At 47.3% G+C, this 19,953-nt stretch overlaps 1 protein-coding gene across 1 annotated transcript in view; it reads right to left on the bottom strand.

The window, feature by feature from the left end:
* The window catches only part of LOC110005555 (metabotropic glutamate receptor 7), a 97,774-nt gene extending 78,118 nt beyond the window's left edge, over nucleotides 1–19,656 (bottom strand). The window contains exon 1 of the mRNA XM_065958047.1: nucleotides 18,445–19,656. Coding sequence (XP_065814119.1) covers nucleotides 18,445–18,954 — 510 coding nt within the window. The 5' untranslated portion in view covers nucleotides 18,955–19,656. The remainder of the gene's footprint in view (nucleotides 1–18,444) is intronic.
* Between the last annotated feature and the right edge of the window lie 297 nt (nucleotides 19,657–19,953).

The raw sequence follows: 19,953 nt of genomic DNA, 5'->3' as shown, positions 1-19,953 counted from the left end.
TCCTTCTCCTCTTCCTCCTCCTTCTCCTCCTCCTCCTTCTCCTCCTCCTTCTCCTCCTCCTTCTTCTCCTCCTCCTCTTCCTCCTCCTCCTTCTCCTCCTCCTCCTCCTCCTCTTCTCTCTTGGTGAGGGTTCATCGTCTCTCTCTGTTGTCGTTCTTAAACAACAAAGATATTGTAATGAAAAAGAGAAGACATAAACTGGCTCCTCCTTCACTCATGCATGGCTCTTTTAACTTGAGAGGGTCAGACTAACTTCTGTGTGAGTGCAGAGAGGCTGTTTGAGAAGCCTGTGCAGCTCAACAGCCTTCATCTCTGCCCTCCCTCACTCTGTCTGTGACCCGGAAAATCGATCTGCTCTGCCATCATGATCCTGGAGGAGGCGCCGTGTGCCTCGGGATGACATGACTGTGGATTTGTTTTTTTCCAACGCAACAAAAAAAAAAGACAAAAATTTGCTGGTATGACGTGAAACAATTTGAAGTTTAACAAACGATTCCTGAGTTGAACCAGTTTAAGACATTTAAAGGTCGAATATTCTGGAAAATCCTCTTCTCCATGTTCCTCTAACTCTAACATGTGTCTCTAGTCCGTCTACAAACCCCCCAATGATGAGAAAAGTCCATCCTCTCCGTCTTCTGCCTGCTCCACTTTTCAGAAAATGTGTGCTCAAACAGGCCGTTTGGAGATTTTCCCTTCATGACATCACAAAGGGCAGTAGCCCCTCCCCCAGGTGGGTGACACTCCCACAGCTAGGTGTTTTGTTCTGCCCTCTGAGTCTGCCTTCTCACCGTAAACAATAGGACATCTACAACTGCAGCTGTAAACATGTTTATTTTAACATGGGGCTCTATGAGGACTGACTCACTGCAGGAGACAGACTCTAGTGGACACTGGAGGAACTGCAGCTGTAAAGTTGGACATTTTAACATAGAGCTCTATGGGGACTGACTCTGTCCTTTCCTTGTTCTTCCTTCCTCTTTGTTCACTTCCTCTTCTCCTCTTCTACCTTTGTTTGCTCTCCATAATTATTATCTGTATTATTAGTAAGCAGGGCTGAGCCCCGAGGCTCGAAGTCTATAAACAACAGATGCTGAATCACAAAGAAGACACAAAAACACACACGAGTCGAACACGTTACAGAGGAAATCCAGCTGCAGGAGGTGGAGACAGAACGAGGACGCTCACTGATTCAGCGAGCTAATGATCTCTCCATCTCTCTCTCTCCCCTCCTCTCTCTCTCTCTCTCTCTCTCTCTCTCTCTCTCTCTCTCTCTCAGGACAGCAGTAATAATGACATGTGTAGTTATCTTACTGTTAACTCCATGTTCAGCGTGTCAAACTACAAATATCAGCTCGCTTTCACAGCTTCAGTTTCTACAGGCTGCTCTTTGTCAACATCACAGAGCGGGACATTCAGATCAGATCAAACTAACATCATTACTAGTTCAAAGTAACGACTGTTCTACACTTCATGACTAAAACCACCAGGACAAAGAATGACGGAGAGGGCGGTAACATCAACATGTCAGGATAGAGTCAGAAATCAGAGAGAGCGAGAGAGTAGGGAATGACTACAGCCTACATGGGGGCGTGCGCACTAACCACTGCACCACTACACCACTGGGCCCCAAACATGACATGTTTGAACCAGTCCCTTAAAACAAGGGTCCCCAACGTGGGGGACGGGATCCCCTGATGTCCTCCAAACACAAAAACAGATTCATGTTACTCATTACTGTGAAAATATATAAAACCAAACATATTCAATATTTAAAATGAAAGTGTGACTGCTGAGGAAAGTTGTCTTCATTATTTCTTTTCTTGTTCCTGGAGAGGTCTTCACATAGTGAGGGGCGGGGCCTCACTGTGACAGGATGACTAACACGCTGCTGCAGGCCTGTTGTCACATTGTTGTTCATCGTCACACGCTGTGGACGGAGCTCGACATGAGTCAAGAGACAGGAAGTAGAAACGGACCAATAGGAAGCTCAGATAGACGCAGTGGATGATCTGCTGAGTCAAACGGATCTGTTTAGCATGCAGCCTCTGACGCCGGATGCTGAGTTTGGAGAGAGTGTTATTCAATTAGCCTCCGTGCTAATCCCGGGGATCCTCCTGACACCGCCGTATCGCCTACCTCAGCTGAACGAGCGTCCTCCCCCGGTGGTTATCTGCTCATTATCAGGCGGGGAGAGGCGCTGGATGAAGAAGTTGTTGTACAGTCGGAGGTGTTTTCTCTCCTCTGGGAGAAATTAACATCTCTCATCACAGAGGAGAGAGAAGCTTTGATTCAACACCACAGCTGAGTCACACAGAGAGAGAGAGGAATCATTAAAGTGAAGGAGACAAGGAAACTTTCTCAAATATTAACCCTAGGAATCATTAAAGTGAAGGAGACAAGGAGACAAGGAAACTTTCTCAAATATTAACCCTCACCCCAAAACCTCAGAACCTCATCCTGTTCTCTCTCTCAGCTGGTTCATCTCCTTCCACCCCATCAACCAGGTCCAAGTCTGAAACCTGTTAGCTAGGATCAGAACCAGGTCCTGATCTCTCCCTATATCTTCTTGGGGTATAAAATGTTTCTGGATTCTGTAACCGTCTGGGTCTTAACTGTGTTTCTGCTTCAGTTCATCAAACAGTAAAGAAAAGTTTCAGCAGTCAAACATTTCTTTTTTCTTGGTGTGAAAACACAAAGTGAGTTTTTCTCTCGTCCTTCATCAATCTCTGAGAGTCGTTAGGAGGACGTCTGCAGAGAGGACTCAGCCGACCCTGATGGACGGCTGCCAACCATTAGTGCTGCTGCTGCAGAATCTTCCAGAGAGGCTCCACGTCTGAAACAATGACCTCTGACCTCTGACCTCAGCGAGCCTCAGAAACAAACAGAGAGCACTTTGAAGCTGCAGCTGTCACAGAGTTCTCACATCAACAGTACACTGAAGGAGAGTCACTGAACCACATCTGGACGACTTTTCAGACACTTTTTCACCAGATGTTAGAATAATATAATCATATTCACAAAGCACAGAAAGCGGTTTACACACGGCGAGATTATCAGGAGGATTCTATCTCTCTGACAAAACTCAGGAAAGAGGTTCTTCCTGCCTGTCATCCTCCATGTTTGTTTCCTCTAAAGATCTCCAGAGTTTAGGTTTGAACACAGAAAGGTTTACAGACCCATGCAGAGCTGGATAAACACTGAAGCTTCAGAGTCCACCACATGGTGACCTGAGTGAGCATCCACTCTAGAGAGGAGGGGGGGGGGGCAGCTCTCTGGACTGCACTACCCATTTTAAACACTAGGGGACAGAGTTACAAACTGCTCCTTTAAATGTATCCTCAGAGCTGAAACTAAAAATTCTCATTTTGATATACATTTTTCTAAAATCCTCCATCAGGTTCTCGTCTTTTTATCGGCTCTCCTCATGTTTATTGCTCGTCATCAGAGGAAGATGGTGTGTATGGAAATGTTGCTGAACAGAGTTCTGACCTTTCTCTCTTTATCCTGCAGTTAGTCCATTTCTTGTCCTGCACCTTGCACACTCTCATTTTCTCTTCTATCAGAACACCGGGGAACACCCAGCTCTAAAACCTCGATCAGAGAAATCATTACAGAGCAGCAGGAACACTCTGAGGGTAGGCGAGAATTAAATATTCAAAAATACTTTTTACAACAAATCAATGCAGCATCTTCTGGAGCTTCTCCAACATCTCTCTTCAGATTAAGAAACTAAGAATAAACGTGATGACATGAGAGTCAGTATTTTAGTGTCCTCGGCTCTTTAAAGTCAGGGTTGTTGATTTCCTCCAGATCCACTTCTTCAGATTCTGGTGTAAATTGTCTTTAGGTCCTGACAGAAATGAAGAACTCATGTTCTCTGAAACAGGAACAAAGAAAATCCATCATCTGGATCAGTTTGTAAGTCTGTAAAACCTTCAACCAATGTCTGCCACGAGGTACCAATCTGATGAACCAATCAGACGCCTCCCTGTCTCCCTGCTCACTCTCTGTCAGACACTCAGAGAGAGAGAGCGTTTCTCTGACCGCACTGAGATTCGGTATGACTAACATAGAAACACACATACACAGATGCAAGAACACACACACACACACACACATTTCTGACTATTTTACACATTCAGATAAAATACAGAAAGGACGTGTGTGTGTCTGTGTGTGTGTGTGTGTGTGTGTGTGTGTGTGTGTGTGTGTGTGTGTGTGTGTGTGTGTGTCCGGGGGGCTGAGCAGGGATGTTTGGTGGCAGGTCTCTGATGTGATTCATGTTGAGTGGACTGAACACGTCTGATTATTTGACTGATTGATTTCATTAATATGATTATTGGAGATGAACTGAGTCCGCCCCTCTTTATGTTACTGATCTACTCAAACTGTACAGACAGGACCTGCACGAGGACCTGCACGAAGACCTGCACGAGGACCTGCACGAGGACCTGCACGAAGACCTGCACGAGGACCTGCTCGAGGACCTGCTCGAGGACCTGCACGAGGACCTGCACGAGGACCTGCTCGAGGACCTGCTCGAGGACCTGCACGAAGACCTGCTCGAGAACCTGCTCGAGGACCTGCTCGAGGACCTGCTCGAGGACCTGCTCGAGGACCTGCTCGAGGACCTGCACGAGGACCTGCACGAGGACCTGCACGAGGACCTGCTCGAGGACCTGCACGAGGACCTGCACGAGGACCTGCTCGAGGACCTGCTCGAGGACCTGCTCGAGGACCTGCTCGAGGACCTGCTCGAGGACCTGCACGAGGACCTGCACGAGGACCTGCATGAGGACCTGCTCGAGGACCTGATGGAGGGCAGGTTTGTGTGTGAAAACAAAAAGAGAACAGCTGTGCTCGTCTTCATGAATGAATATTTCTTCATGATTCAGACGGATCCACTCAGCCAGAGGACTTCTGATGATTCATGACGGAGGAGAGATCTGAGGCCAAGTCGCCCTCCAACATCAAGCGCTGACTCACTGAGAGCACTCTGCAGCTTCCACACGGCGAGCACGGCGAGCAGCGAGGACACGGCGAGCAGCGAGGACAGGGCGAGCAGCGAGGACAGGGCGAGCAGCGAGGACAGGGCGAGCAGCGAGGACAGGGCGAGCAGCGAGGACAGGGCGAGCAGCGAGGACAGGGCGAGCAGCCTCCTGCTGTAAAACGTTTTTTTTAGCTCCGTCCTCCATTTATTTATCCAGACGTGTTCGTCACCACGGCAACAAAAACAGAAATTCAGACGCCCAACAAGTCGTTCAGTGTTTTTAATTTCAGACAAATTCTGTGTGGAGGAGGAAGTACCTTTATAAACAACAGTCTGTCTCTAAACCAACCAGCAGGAAGCTCAAAATACACACAAAGGTGTGTGTGTGTGTGTGTCTGTGTGTGTGTGATTATGAGTCATCAGCTGATACTCGGGGGATTGAGACGAGCGATCAGAGTGTTGGAACGCTCTGTGGAAAACCACCCTCAGCGGGGGATTCTCGTTACGGCACCAACGAAGAAGACAAAGTCGACGACAGGCTGACAGGTGTTCCCAGCTCCGCGGTTTATGAGATTAATGAGCAGAAGAAGAGAGACGAGACAAAGTGAGGTCACAGGAAGTGTGTGTTTGTTATAGGGAGCAGACAAGAGGCCGACGGGGGGGTGTGTGTGTGTGTGTGTGTGTGTGTGTGTGTGTGTGTGTGTGTGTGTGTGTGTGTGTGTGTGTGTGTGTGTGTGTGTGTGTGTGTGTTTTTGTGACCACAACTCTGCCCAAACTTGAAAAACTGCTTGATCAACTGTTGAAGGATGCAAAGGACAACTCAATTCTTCTCATTCTTAGATTTTTATTTTCTTGAAGATGGTTTTGGGTTTGATGGTTTCAATGGACGTAAACAGAATGATGGAATATGAGGGAATGGAATAGGTTGATAACCTTCAAGATAAACAGAAAAGACATGCATTAGTCTCAAACAAATCCCAATCAACATTTCCCCTCAAAGTTTTCCTGAAGAATAAATGTTACCGTTACTTGATTCTCAAACAAACAAAGTCATTCAAATTAACCTCAAACCAATGTAATGATTAAAGTAACAATATACTTAATCATTCAGTTCACATAAGGTTTAAACAAAATACATCAGCTTAAATTAGCATAACCAAAATTGTCCAATTTAAACTGCATTTTACTCACTAATTCAACCGAACAGTCACGGAGAAGCATGACCTCAACACATCATGCACATTCAAAGTGGTTTTTCCTACCAGTTGCATCTTCTGATTGATCAGGAGTTGTGGTCGTGCCCTGTTTCCAGGGGCAGGTGAGAGGGCCAACTGAGCTACCGCCAAACATGTCATGCCATGCTTTTCCAGTGGGTGCGCAGGTGAATATGGTCCCTCTAGGAGCACTTTCTAAGAGTTTGGGTTCCACCACCTTGTTTTGCATGTGGTCGCCCTCTGCAGGTTTGGAGTGCATCAGAGTGTGAATGTGCTATTGTGAATGAATTGGGATTTGACACCACAGTGTGTGTGTGTGTGTGTGTGTCTGTGTGTGTGTGTGTGTGTGTCTGTGTCTGTGTGTGTGTGTGTGTGTGTGTGTGTGTGTGTGTCTGTGTCTGTGTGTGTGTGTGTGTGTGTCTGTGTGTGTGTGTGTCTGTGTGTGTGTGTGTGTGTGTGTGTGTGGGGGAGGGGGGTCTGAACTTAGCTAACCCCCCCACTTCACGGGAAGTTTTTCATGGATTTCATGATTTTAGCAGGATTAGTCTCGATGAAGGTGCTGGATGGAAACCCGGTGGTTCTCTGACGCGTCATCTTGAGGGGAACAAGAAAAGAAATCACAGCGATTCCATCGATCCTAATCTGGACCATCGCCGCCGCTGTGCTGTTAGCCGTTAGCCGTGCTGTTAGCCGTGCCGCTAGTGTAGCTTGAAGGTGTTTGTCTCCACAGATGGAGGAGTGAGAGCAGCTCCTCTCTCTCTCTCAGAGCGGCTCGCACTGCTTCACTGAAGCTCTTTAGCCCGAGGTACATCGCTGCTCCACTTCTGACTTCTTCACGCTACGCTCACTTCAGGAGATAATAAACCCTAACCCTGAACCTCCATCAGAGAGAACACCTGAACCTCCATCAGAGAGAACACCTGAACCTCCATCAGAGAGAACACCTGAACCTCCATCAGAGAGAACACCTGAACCTCCATCAGAGAGAACACCTGAACCTCTATCAGAGAGAACACCTGAACCTCCATCAGAGAGAACACCTGAACCTCCATCAGAGAGAACACCTGAACCTCTATCAGAGAGAACACCTGAACCTCCATCAGAGAGAACACCTGAACCTCCATCAGAGAGAACACCTGAACCTCCATCAGAGAGAACACCTGAACCTCCATCAGAGAGAACACCTGAACCTCCATTAGAGAGAACACCTGAACCTCCATCAGAGAGAACACCTGAACCTCCATCAGAGAGAACACCTGAACCTCCATCAGAGAGAACAACTGAACCTCCATCAGTCAGAGAACACCTGAACCTCCATCAGTCAGAGAACACCTGAACCTCCATCAGAGAGAACACCTGAACCTCCATCAGAGAGAACACCTGAACCTCCATCAGTCAGAGAACACCTGAACCTCCATCAGTCAGAGAACACCTGAACCTCCATCAGAGAGAACACCTGAACCTCCATCAGAGAGAACACCTGAACCTCCATCAGTCAGAGAACACCTGAACCTCCATCAGAGAGAACACCTGAACCTCCATCAGAGAGAACACCTGAAACTCCATCAGAGAGAACACCTGAACCTCCATCAGAGAGAACACCTGAACCTCCATCAGTCAGAGAACACCTGAACCTCCATCAGAGAGAACACCTGAACATCCATCAGAGAGAACACCTGAACCTCCATCAGTCAGAGAACACCTGAACCTCCATCAGAGAGAACACCTGAACCTCCATCAGTCAGAGAACACCTGAACCTCCATCAGAGAGAACACCTGAACCTCCATCAGTCAGAGAACACCTGAACCTCCATCAGAGAGAACACCTGAACCTCCATCAGTCAGAGAACACCTGAACCTCCATCAGTCAGAGAACACCTGAACCTCCATCAGAGAGAACACCTGAACCTCCATCAGTCAGAGAACACCTGAACCTCCATCAGAGAGAACACCTGAACCTCCATCAGTCAGAGAACACCTGAACCTCCATCAGAGAGAACACCTGAACCTCCATCAGAGAGAACACCTGAACCTCCATCAGTCAGAGAACACCTGAACCTCCATCAGAGAGAACACCTGAACCTCCATCAGTCAGAGAACACCTGAACCTCCATCAGAGAAAACACCTGAATCTCCATCAGTCAGAGAACACCTGAACCTCCATCAGAGAGAACACCTGAACCTCCATCAGAGAAAACACCTGAACCTCCATCAGTCAGAGAACACCTAAACTTCCATCAGTCAGAGAACACCTGAACCTCCATCAGTCAGAGAACACCTGAACCTCCATCAGAGAGAACACCTGAACCTCCATCAGTCAGAGAACACCTGAACCTCCATCAGAGAGAACACCTGAACCTCCATCAGAGAAAACACCTGAACCTCCATCAGTCAGAGAACACCTGAACCTCCATTAGAGAGAACACCTGAACCTCCATCAGAGAGAACACCTGAACCTCCATCAGTCAGAGAACACCTGAACCTCCATCAGAGAAAACACCTGAACCTCCATCAGAGAGAACACCTGAACCTCCATCAGAGAGAACACCTGAACCTCCATCAGAGAGAACACCTGAACCTCCATCAGTCAGAGAACACCTGAACCTCCATCAGAGAGAACACCTGAACCTCCATCAGAGAAAACACCTGAACCTCCATCACAGAGAACACCTGAACCTCCATCAGAGAAAACACCTGAACCTCCATCAGTCAGAGAACACCTGAACTTCCATCCGTTAGAGAACACCTGAACCTCCATCAGAGAAAACACCTGAACCTCCATCAGTCAGAGAACACCTGAACCTCCATCAGTCAGAGAACACCTGAACCTCCATTAGAGAGAACACCTGAACCTCCATCAGAGAGAACACCTGAACCTCCATCAGAGAGAACACCTGAACCTCCATCAGAGAGAACACCTGAACCTCCATCAGTCAGAGAACACCTGAACCTCCATCAGTCAGAGAACACCTGAACCTCCATCAGAGAGAACACCTGAACCTCCATCAGAGAGAACACCTGAACCTCCATCAGTCAGAGAACACCTGAACCTCCATCAGAGAGAACACCTGAACCTCCATCAGAGAGAACACCTGAAACTCCATCAGAGAGAACACCTGAACCTCCATCCGTTAGAGAACACCTGAACCTCCATCAGAGAAAACACCTGAACCTCCATCAGTCAGAGAACACCTGAACCTCCATCAGTCAGAGAACACCTGAACCTCCATTAGAGAGAACACCTGAACCTCCATCAGAGAGAACACCTGAACCTCCATCAGAGAGAACACCTGAACCTCCATCAGAGAGAACACCTGAACCTCCATCAGAGAGAACACCTGAACCTCCATCAGTCAGAGAACACCTGAACCTCCATCAGTCAGAGAACACCTGAACCTCCATTAGAGAGAACACCTGAACCTCCATCAGAGAGAACACCTGAACCTCCATTAGAGAGAACACCTGAACCTCCATCAGTCAGAGAACACCTGAACCTCCATCAGAGAGAACACCTGAACCTCCATCAGAGAGAACACCTGAACCTCCATCAGTCAGAGAACACCTGAACCTCCATCAGTCAGAGAACACCTGAACCTCCATCAGAGAGAACACCTGAACCTCCATCAGAGAGAACACCTGAACCTCCATCAGTCAGAGAACACCTGAACCTCCATCAGTCAGAGAACACCTGAACCTCCATCAGTCAGAGAACACCTGAACATCCATCAGAGAGAACACCTGAACCTCCATCAGTCAGAGAACACCTGAACCTCCATCAGAGAGAACACCTGAACCTCCATCAGTCAGAGAACACCTGAACCTCCATTAGAGAGAACACCTGAACCTCCATCAGAGAGAACACCTGAACCTCCATCAGTCAGAGAACACCTGAACCTCCATCAGAGAGAACACCTGAACCTCCATCAGAGAGAACACCTGAACCTCCATCAGTCAGAGAACACCTGAACCTCCATCAGTCAGAGAACACCTGAACCTCCATCAGAGAGAACACCTGAACCTCCATCAGAGAGAACACCTGAACCTCCATCAGAGAGAACACCTGAACCTCCATCAGAGAGAACACCTGAACCTCCATCAGAGAGAACAACTGAACCTCCATCAGAGAGAACACCTGAACCTCCATCAGAGAGAACACATGAACCTCCATCAGAGAGAACAACTGAACCTCCATCAGAGAGAACACCTGAACCTCCATCAGTCAGAGAACACCTGAACCTCCATCAGAGAGAACACCTGAACCTCCATCAGTCAGAGAACACCTGAACCTCCATCAGTCAGAGAACACCTGAACCTCCATCAGTCAGAGAACACCTGAACCTCCATCAGTCAGAGAACACCTGAACCTCCATCAGTCAGAGAACACCTGAACATCCATCAGAGAGAACACCTGAACCTCCATCACAGAGAACACCTGAACCTCCATCAGTCTGCAGAGGAGAATGTGTGTCTCCTCTGCAGCAGTGAGGATGGAGTGAGGATGCAGCAGAGAAGATGGAGGCTCCACCGCAGCGCCTCAATGTGAGACAGAGAACAAAGAACAAAGAACAAAGGGGAACCACAGAAGCTTTCGTTTTTTCAGTCCCAGCAGATATGCAGAATAATGATGTGGGACAGAACCCTGGCTACATGATCCAATTAATGCTTTCATTATTTCTGTGAGTCAGAGCAGCCCTGTTTGAAGCGCAGGTTGCTTTTTTAGTCGTCTTGTTCCCTCATTATGCCGTGATGTCATTATAATTTCACCCTTTATTCCTCTCATCCAGGGCTCATTAAAGAGCTTTTAGAGCTATTTATGTAACCACTGTTTCCACAGCAGAACACGTTCTGCAGCCATGCCTGTGAGCGGGTAATGTGATCTAAAACATCTCCACCACCAACAGGACAGATTCCATTCAGAGTCCTGCTGATCCCTGATCTGTCCTCCATCATCCACTCAGTGTTTTACTTTTACTCAACTTTAACCCTTTATTATTAACTGGAGGTTCATCCAATGAGAACAAACACAACAAACACAACAAACACACCTACAACCTTTGTCATCATGCCTTCAAACTGACACCTGCTAATGACTGCACTGAGGTTAAAATGATCCAGGTGTGTGTAGCACAAACGCTAAAGGACCCAATGGGGACGTCGAGCATTAGCCACTGACTTAAGCGAGGTTAATGACTCTTAGTCCAGTTTAATAAAACAGTGATGCACGATGCAGCTTAATAGATGAACGCAACGAGTGCCTGTTAACCAAACCCCCCCGCATCCCCCTTCATTAGAGGTTCAGCATCGAGCCAGCGAGTCTCAGTAAGCATTCTCCGCTGCTCTGGGTTGTCACCAACATCCAAAGATAACCCCATCATCCAGAGGTTAATGCTAACAAGACGACATTAGCATGCTAGCAGGTTAAACAAAGATGGTGGCTACTCCAAAACATTGACAAAGCTGTCTCCCCCCCTCCTCTCTAGAGTGGATGCTCACTCAGGTCACCATGTGGTGGACTCTGAAGCTTCAGTGTTTATCCAGCTCTGCATGGGTCTGTAAACCTTTCTGTGTTCTAACCTCTCTCCATTTTTCAAAAGCATCTCCAATATTGATCCTAGTTTGAGCACGTTTCTGCTCGTGGAGCTTATTAGAAACATGCAGAGGCTTTTTAGGTCGGGTACAATCACTTCTATCTGAACCACTTCTCTTGACCGCTTCCATCTCTGCAACACCTGTTGACCTGATAACTGCTCTCATATCTGACAAACCGAGGGGCGTCCAAAACAGCCATGTGGGGGCGTGTCTTAAAAGCGCCTACCTTCTCTGGTCCAAACAAATCCAGAGCATTCAGGAGCAGAATCTAAAGTTAGAAGGAGGACATACTGGCTGCTGCATTGTTGTCAGAGAAGATGTTTCCTTAATGTCTGATCAGATAGTAAGATACCTTTATCATTTCATTCTCCACACAGCTCACTGATTGGACCTTTGATCTAAAGAGTTAATAGTCTTGAAGCAGCAGGATGTGTGTAATCATATTTGTTGACAGATATTTGATTGAAAGTCTCTTCAACATAAACCTGGATAAAGACTATAATCAGAGTATAATAACAGAGTGGTGATCTGTTGTCTCCTCAACAGGCTCAATGTTCACACACATATAATGATTCTGAGTTAGCCTCTCCTTCATGTCCTCTCTCATCTGCTCTCTGTTCTTTAAGATCAACATGCAGGGTTTGTTTGCAGGCTGCAGCGTGTTGTGGAGCTGTGACAGCAGCGACAGCGGAGGAGGAGGAGAAACGGGCAGATTGAGAGTAGGAGGACGAGGACGAGCTGCGAGCAGTTAAAATAGAAGCGTTGTTGTTGTTCATACGTGTCGGGGAGTCGCCTCCATGTTTACCTGCTGCAGAAAACAGATGTCTCCTCATAAAGAGGTCGCATGGAAACATGAAGGGAGCCGACGGGAGAATCTCAGGTCAACCTCCTCCAAATGGGAAGGAAGAAAAATGGATGTGTCACAGAGAGGACCAGAAATTATTCATTAAATCTGAAGCTCGTTACGGATCTGCTCAGGTTGTTTAAGGTCGCTGAAAGGAGGATCAGAGACACGTTAAGTTCTGTTCTCAAAGTCAGAGTTCTGACTTCATTCACTAAAGGATTCAGACTTTATTCACTAAAGGATTCAGACTTCATTCACTAAAGGATTCAGACTTTATTCACTAAAGGATTCAGACTTCATTCACTAAAGGATTCAGACTTTATTCACTAAAGGATTCAGACTTTATTCACTAAAGGATTCAGACTTTATTCACTAAAGGATTCAGACTTTATTCACTAAAGGATTCAGACTTCATTCACTAAAGGATTCAGACTTCATTCACTAAAGGAGTCAGACTTTATTCACTAAAGGAGTCAGACTTTATTCACTAAAGGATTCAGACTTTATTCACTAAAGGATTCAGACTTTATTCACTAAAGGATTCAGACTTTATTCACTAAAGGATTCAGACTTCATTCACTAAAGGATTCAGACTTTATTCACTAAAGGATTCAGACTTTATTCACTAAAGGATTCAGACTTTATTCACTAAAGGATTCAGACTTTATTCACTAAAGGATTCAGACTTTATTCAATAAAGGATTCAGACTTTATTCAATAAAGGAGTCAGACTTTATTCACTAAAGGATTCAGACTTTATTCACTAAAGGATTCAGACTTTATTCACTAAAGGATTCAGACTTTATTCAATAAAGGATTCAGACTTTATTCACTAAAGGAGTCAGACTTTATTCACTAAAGGATTCAGACTTTATTCACTAAAGGATTCAGACTTCATTCACTAAAGGAGTCAGACTTTATTCACTAAAGGAGTCAGACTTTATTCACTAAAGGAGTCAGACTTTATTCACTAAAGGATTCAGACTTTATTCACTAAAGGATTCAGACTTTATTCACTAAAGGAGTCAGACTTTATTCACTAAAGGAGTCAGACTTTATTCACTAAAGGATTCAGACTTTATTCACTAGAGCGTGATGTAAAAACTCTTACTAACATCCAAATAATCAGTGAGTATGTTCTTCTTCTTCTCTCTAGTTCTTGACTAAAACAGCTTTTATACACAAGGGGAGGAGCCGGCAGTCCCGTCCATGTAAACACGGCTCTGACAACAACACATCAAAACATCAAAACATCACATCAGGACGCCACGCTGGCTGTTGTTTTATTTTATTAAAGCCAAGCAGCTGCAACTTCATCAACAGGCATGTTTTGAATTTTAATCGAGCTGCACTGCTTGTGGCCTTGAGTGGTATCCATGGCAACAGGCATCACCCCCCCCCCCCACACACACACACACACACACTTGTAGGAGTAACCTGCGACCCCCCTTCACTCTTTTATTCCTTTAGAGTCATTTCTAAATACGACAGCCGGAGCAGGCAGCAGCGTCTCTGCTGTCGTTTCTTACCTGGTCACAGGTTCAATACCTGCAGAGTCTCACAGTGACCACGCCTCCTCCTGACCAGAGGCCGTCTCTACTTTACTTACTCTGTGCTGTCTGAGAGAATCACTCAGTAAATATTATTCTAGTAATCACGTTTGTGATTCAGAGGCGGAGCTTTGTCGTCAGCTCTGACCCTCCTGATCATCCTGCAGTTATACAACAAAGCTCTTTTTACTTCATGAGCGTTTATCTAACAGAAACCTGCATGAATAAATTAACTACTGAAGCAGACTTTACCTCACAGAACAAATGAAACCGGTCTGTGAGGAGAAGTATAGAAGAAGAGCGGCGTTCCTTTTCTAACCGCTAAATTAAATATTCTGATTTAAAGGTCGCATATAAAATCCACTTCACCATGTTTCTCTAGTCCGTCCACAAACCCCCCAATGATGAGAAAAGTCCATCCTCTCCGTCTTCTCCCTGCTCCACTTTTCAGAAAATGTGTGCTCAAACAGGCCGTTTGGAGATTTTTCCTTCATGACATCACAAAGGGCAGTAGCCCCTCCCCCAGGTGGATGACACTACCACAGCTAGGTGTTTGTTCTGTCCTCTGAGTCTGCCTTCTCACCGTAAACAATAGGACATGGAGCGAGAAAGACCGAGTACACCCGAGCCCTTCCAGAGAGGGGGCGTGGTCAGACACAGCTCATTTACATATTTAAAGGTACAGACACAGAAACAGCCTGTTCTGAGCAGGGCTGAAATAGATCATCAGTGAACCCCCCCAGGTCCCCCTACTTGCATTCAGGTCACATATTATATAAACATGACCCTCCCACAGCGAGGTGTTTGTGGCAGAGAGAATCCAGATTGAGACGAGACGGTATCTGTGTTTATGAATGTGCTGTGTTTGTGATGTAACAGCTGTTAGTGTGTTCCTGTGTCTGTGATGATGTCACACACTCAGACGTTACATCACTCTCCTCAAAGTAACCAGACTCCAGAGACCAACACAAGGTTTGACCCGGCAAAAGACGAGTCGACCGCCTGATTAGGCGTTGACTTGTTGACTTATTTTGAGTCTTTTATTTCTGCTTATGACGAAGATCTCTTTGATTCAACTCAACAAAGTCACACAAGAGAGGAGACAAGAGTGGGAACAAGAGAGAAGACAAGAGAGGGAACAAGAGAGAAGACAAGAGAGGGAACAAGAGAGAAGACAACAGAGGAGACAAGAGAGGAGACAAGAGAGGGAACAAGAGAGAAGACAACAGAGGAGACAAGAGAGGAGACAAGAGAGGAGACAAGAGAGGGAACAAGAGAGAAGACAAGAGAGGGAACAAGAGAGAAGACAACAGAGGAGACAAGAGAGGAGACAAGAGAGGAGACAAGAGAGGGAACAAGAGAGAAGACAAGAGAGAAGACAAGAGAGGAGACAAGAGAGGGAACAAGAAAGAAGACAAGAGAGGAGAGAACAGATGGAACAAGAGAGGAGACAAGAGAGGAGACAAGAGAGGGAACAAGAGAGAAGACAACAGAGGAGACAAGAGAGGAGACAAGAGAGGGAACAAGAGAGAAGACAAGAGAGGGAACAAGAGAGGAGACAAGGGAGGAGACAGAAAGGAGACAAGAGAGGAGACAGAAAGGAGACAAGAGAGGAGACAGAAAGGAGACAAGAGAGGAGACAAGAAAGGAGACAAGAGAGGAGACAAGAGAGGGAACAAGAGAGGAGACAAGAGAGGGGACAAGAGAGGAGACAAGAGAGGAGACAAGAGAGGAGACAAGAGAGGAGACAAGAGAGGAGACAATTTGGATCGGTCAGATTAGATCTCCTTCCACATGAAGAAGAACTCCAGATCTCAAAATCCACATCCAGGCGTGAAATATAAAGAAGACAAGAAGAAGGAGGATCTTCAATCTATAAATCCAGTGATGACGCTTCAGTTATCTGGATTTATGAAAGAAACACAGAGACCTGAAAGAGTCTTTCATCTGAACCTGACTCAGAAACCAGAGAGAGACCGGAGAGTCTCACTGGACTTCATCTGAACCTGACTCAGAAACCAGAGAGAGACCGGAGAGTCTCACTGGACTTCATCTGAACCTGACTCAGAAACCAGAGAGAGACCGGAGAGTCTCACTGGACTTCATCTGACGGGACACGAGGAAACTGGGGGACGCGTTTAGGGTAATTACGATCCAGTTTCATCCCCCTGAAGAGAAATCAGCAGTCAACTGGATCCAGTCTGACCCATTTAGACATTCAGACCTAGACCAAACCAAGACCAGACTTCAGACCTCAGACCTCAGACCTCAGACTTCAGACTTCAGACCTCAGACTTCAGACCTCAGACTTCAGACCTCAGACCTCAGACTTCAGACCTCAGACTTCAGACCTCAGACTTCAGACCTCAGACCTCAGACTTCAGACTTCAGACCTCAGACCTCAGACTTCAGACTTCAGACCTCAGACTTCAGACTTCAGACCTCAGACCTCAGACCTCAGACTTCAGACCTCAGACCTCAGACTTCAGACCTCAGACCTCAGACCTCAGACCTCAGACTTCAGACCTCAGACCTCAGACTTCAGACCTCAGACCTCAGACCTCAGACCTCAGACCTCAGACTTCAGACCTCAGACCTCAGACCTCAGACTTCAGTCTTCAGACCTCAGACCTCAGACCTCAGACTTCAGACCTCAGACCTCAGACTTCAGACCTCAGACCTCAGACCTCAGACTTCAGACCTCAGACCTCAGACTTCAGACTTCAGACTTCAGACCTCAGACCTCAGACCTCAGACTTCAGACCTCAGACCTCAGACTTCAGACCTCAGACCTCAGACCTCAGACCTCAGACACTAAACACTGTCAGTCACCATCTTTACAAACACGTCCATATTAATATGTAGAATTGATGTCAAACATCGTCTGTAGAAAGTGAAGAACAGAAACGTTCACACACACATTTCAAACAGGATGATAGGGTTAGGGTTAGTCTCTCTCTCTCTCTCTCTCTCTCTCTCTCTCTCTCAAAGTCTGCATTGACAGGAGGAAACCTCCTTAAGAGGGCCCCTTCTGACAGCTCTCAGACACACAAACTTTTGATGATCAAAGTCACAGAAGGAAAATGACGGACTGAGTGCTGCTCATCCACTCAGAGAGAAACTTCTGCTAACGTGATGTTGGTGTATTCATTATGTGCTTCAGTGTTTGCTAGCGCTGCAGCCTGGTGTATGTGTGGAGGGGCCCCTGCGTTGTTTTGCCAGGGGCCCCAACAGACTCTAGAATCCCCACACTGACATCACTTCCTGTGGCTGCAGAACGCTTAGCGTGTCACTTCCCTCAACATGATCATGACGAGATGAGACTTCATGAAATGTTCCCTCTGCAGTATTTAAAGAAGTTAAAGGTCTCACAGCTGAGCAGCTTCTATAATGACCCTGATTCTGCAGCTGTTTGGGGTCCAGCTGGTGATGCATTACAAAGTGATCAGTCAGAGTATTGAGAGTAGATGATTACTTTCTGTTGAAACCAGCGAGGTCACGTGTTAGTTCTGCAGTTTACGTTCTCCATTCATTAGTGAATCTGTTACTAAAACCAAAAAGACACTCCCTGAGGCATCTGCACCGTTTCTGTTTCTCTCCTCCTTCTCATCCCCGCAGCAGGTAAACCTACAGGTGTGTCAGTGCGCATGAGCACGCACATGAGCACGCGCATGAGCATGTGTGTGTGTGTGTGTGTGTGTCAGTGCGCATGAGCAGAGAGCAGCTGAGTCTGTTTGACACCAAAATACAGAAAAAACAAATCAACCTGCTGATATCACTCTGAGAGGGCTTTCCCCCAAAACAGAGGGGTGTGTGTGTGTGTGTGTGTGTGTGTGTGTGTGTGTGTGTGTGTGTGTGTCTGTGTGTGTGTGTGTGTGTGTGTGTGTGTTTGTGTGTGTATGTGTGTGTGTATGTGTGTGTGTGTGTGTGTGTGTGTGTGTCTGTGTGTGTGTGTGTGTGTGTGTGTGTGTGTGTGTGTGTGTGTGTGAGTGTGTGTGTGTGTGTTTGTGTGTGTATGTGTGTGTGTGTGTGTGTGTGTGTGTGTGTGTGTCTGTGTGTGTGTGTGTGTATGTGTGTGTCTGTGTGTGTGTGTGTGTGTGTGTGTGTGTGTGTGTGTGTGTGTGTGTGTGTGTGTGTGAGTGAGGCAACAGGCCTGCAGCCTCTCGGTGTGTTACGTAAGGTGCGTGACTTTAAAGATAATGCAGGTACAGAAGTCATCAGAGTGCACTGTACAGGAGGGGGGGGGGCAGCTCCTACCTGGAACAGCCGCAGGATGTTGGCCACCATGATGGACACGGAGCTCGCGGACGCTCCGATCACTCCCACAACTTTCTCGGGCTTCACGAACACCGGCGGCTCCCCGTTGGTGCACCGGACGTCCGACGTGTCCTTCTGGATGAGCGCGTGCACGAACGTCAGAGACTGCTCCAGCGCGTGCGTGTCCCGCGAGCAGGTGTCCAGGACCCGCGCGCCCAGCGTCACGTTGGGCAGCAGGTCCTCGTCCCCGTTGATCTGGTCCAGCGCGTACATCATCGCCTCCAGCCGGTGGATCCCGTTCTCCTTCTTGATGTCTCCGCACGGCATCCCCGGGAGCCCCCCCCTGGCGTGCACCGGGAAGAGCCCCCCCACTGTCACGTCCCCCTCCACGCGGATGGAGTGCGGCGCGTAAATCTCCTGAGAGCCCGACAGGTCCACGAGCGCGTGAAGCATCCATAAGACCCGGAGAGTCAGACCCGGACCCGATGTGGGGGGGTTGTTGGAGCCCATGGTGCGACTCCCTCTCCTCCCCACAAACACACAAAACACACACACCCCCACCGGAAACAAACGAGGCGCGAGGCACTTTTCACGAGACTTTTATGAATCCAACAGCCTCGTGCTCGATCCAGCAGAGAAAAGCGACCGCGTGCTCCTGACACCGCTGAAGCAGGTGTCAGGCTGTTAGACTGCTGTGGTCCCGCAGGTACAGCCTTTAAACACACACACACACACACACACACACACACACACACACACACACACACACACACACACACACACACACACACACACACACACGACTCAGCAGCGCGTTCTCCCCGTGAACAGCTGCTGCTGCTGCTGCTGCTGCACGCGGACACGGTCGCTTGTTGCTCGAGCATCCATCCCGAGGTGTCACGAGGTGTCACGAGGTGTCAGGTGAGAGAAACAAAAGAAGAAGAAGAAGAAACCCTCCGGTAACTCCGATAGGTCATCCGGGTATTCCGTGTTTGGAGACGTGAAGGATCCAGCCCACGGTCCGCTCTGATCTCATACTTCACATAATAATAATTATTATTAATGTGCTCACACCTACATCCGGGGTTTCTCCAGTTTCCTCCCGCTCTCAGAAGGTGTGAGGACAGAGAGGCTCCGCACGCGCTGCTGAGAGAGCACGAAATAACTGTGCTGAGAGCGCGAGCTGTGTGTGACAGGCTCCTCATCCCTCCTCCCCTCCTCCTCCTCTTCATCCCTCCTCCCCTCCTCATCCTCAGCCTCCTCCTCCTCCGCACTGCTCAGGAGAGAAAGTGCACTTTGAGGTTTTCTGTGCTCAAAAGTACGGTGGCTGGGAAGTGCAAAGCAAAATTACAAAGTGGGAAACACTTCTACAAAATGTGAGACAAATTGACATTTTGAAAAACAAAATTACAAAACCAAAACTCTTAACAAAACACATTTACATTTTCTAAAACAAATTTACAAGATGTGAAACACTCGTCCCCCAAACAAACTACAGATTCTTGACGG

This window comes from Labrus bergylta, chromosome 8 (assembly GCF_963930695.1).
Source record: "Labrus bergylta chromosome 8, fLabBer1.1, whole genome shotgun sequence".
NCBI lineage: Eukaryota > Metazoa > Chordata > Actinopteri > Labriformes > Labridae > Labrus > Labrus bergylta.
Note: the sequence above shows the minus strand (reverse complement) of the source record. Positions and strands in the feature narration are given on the sequence as shown.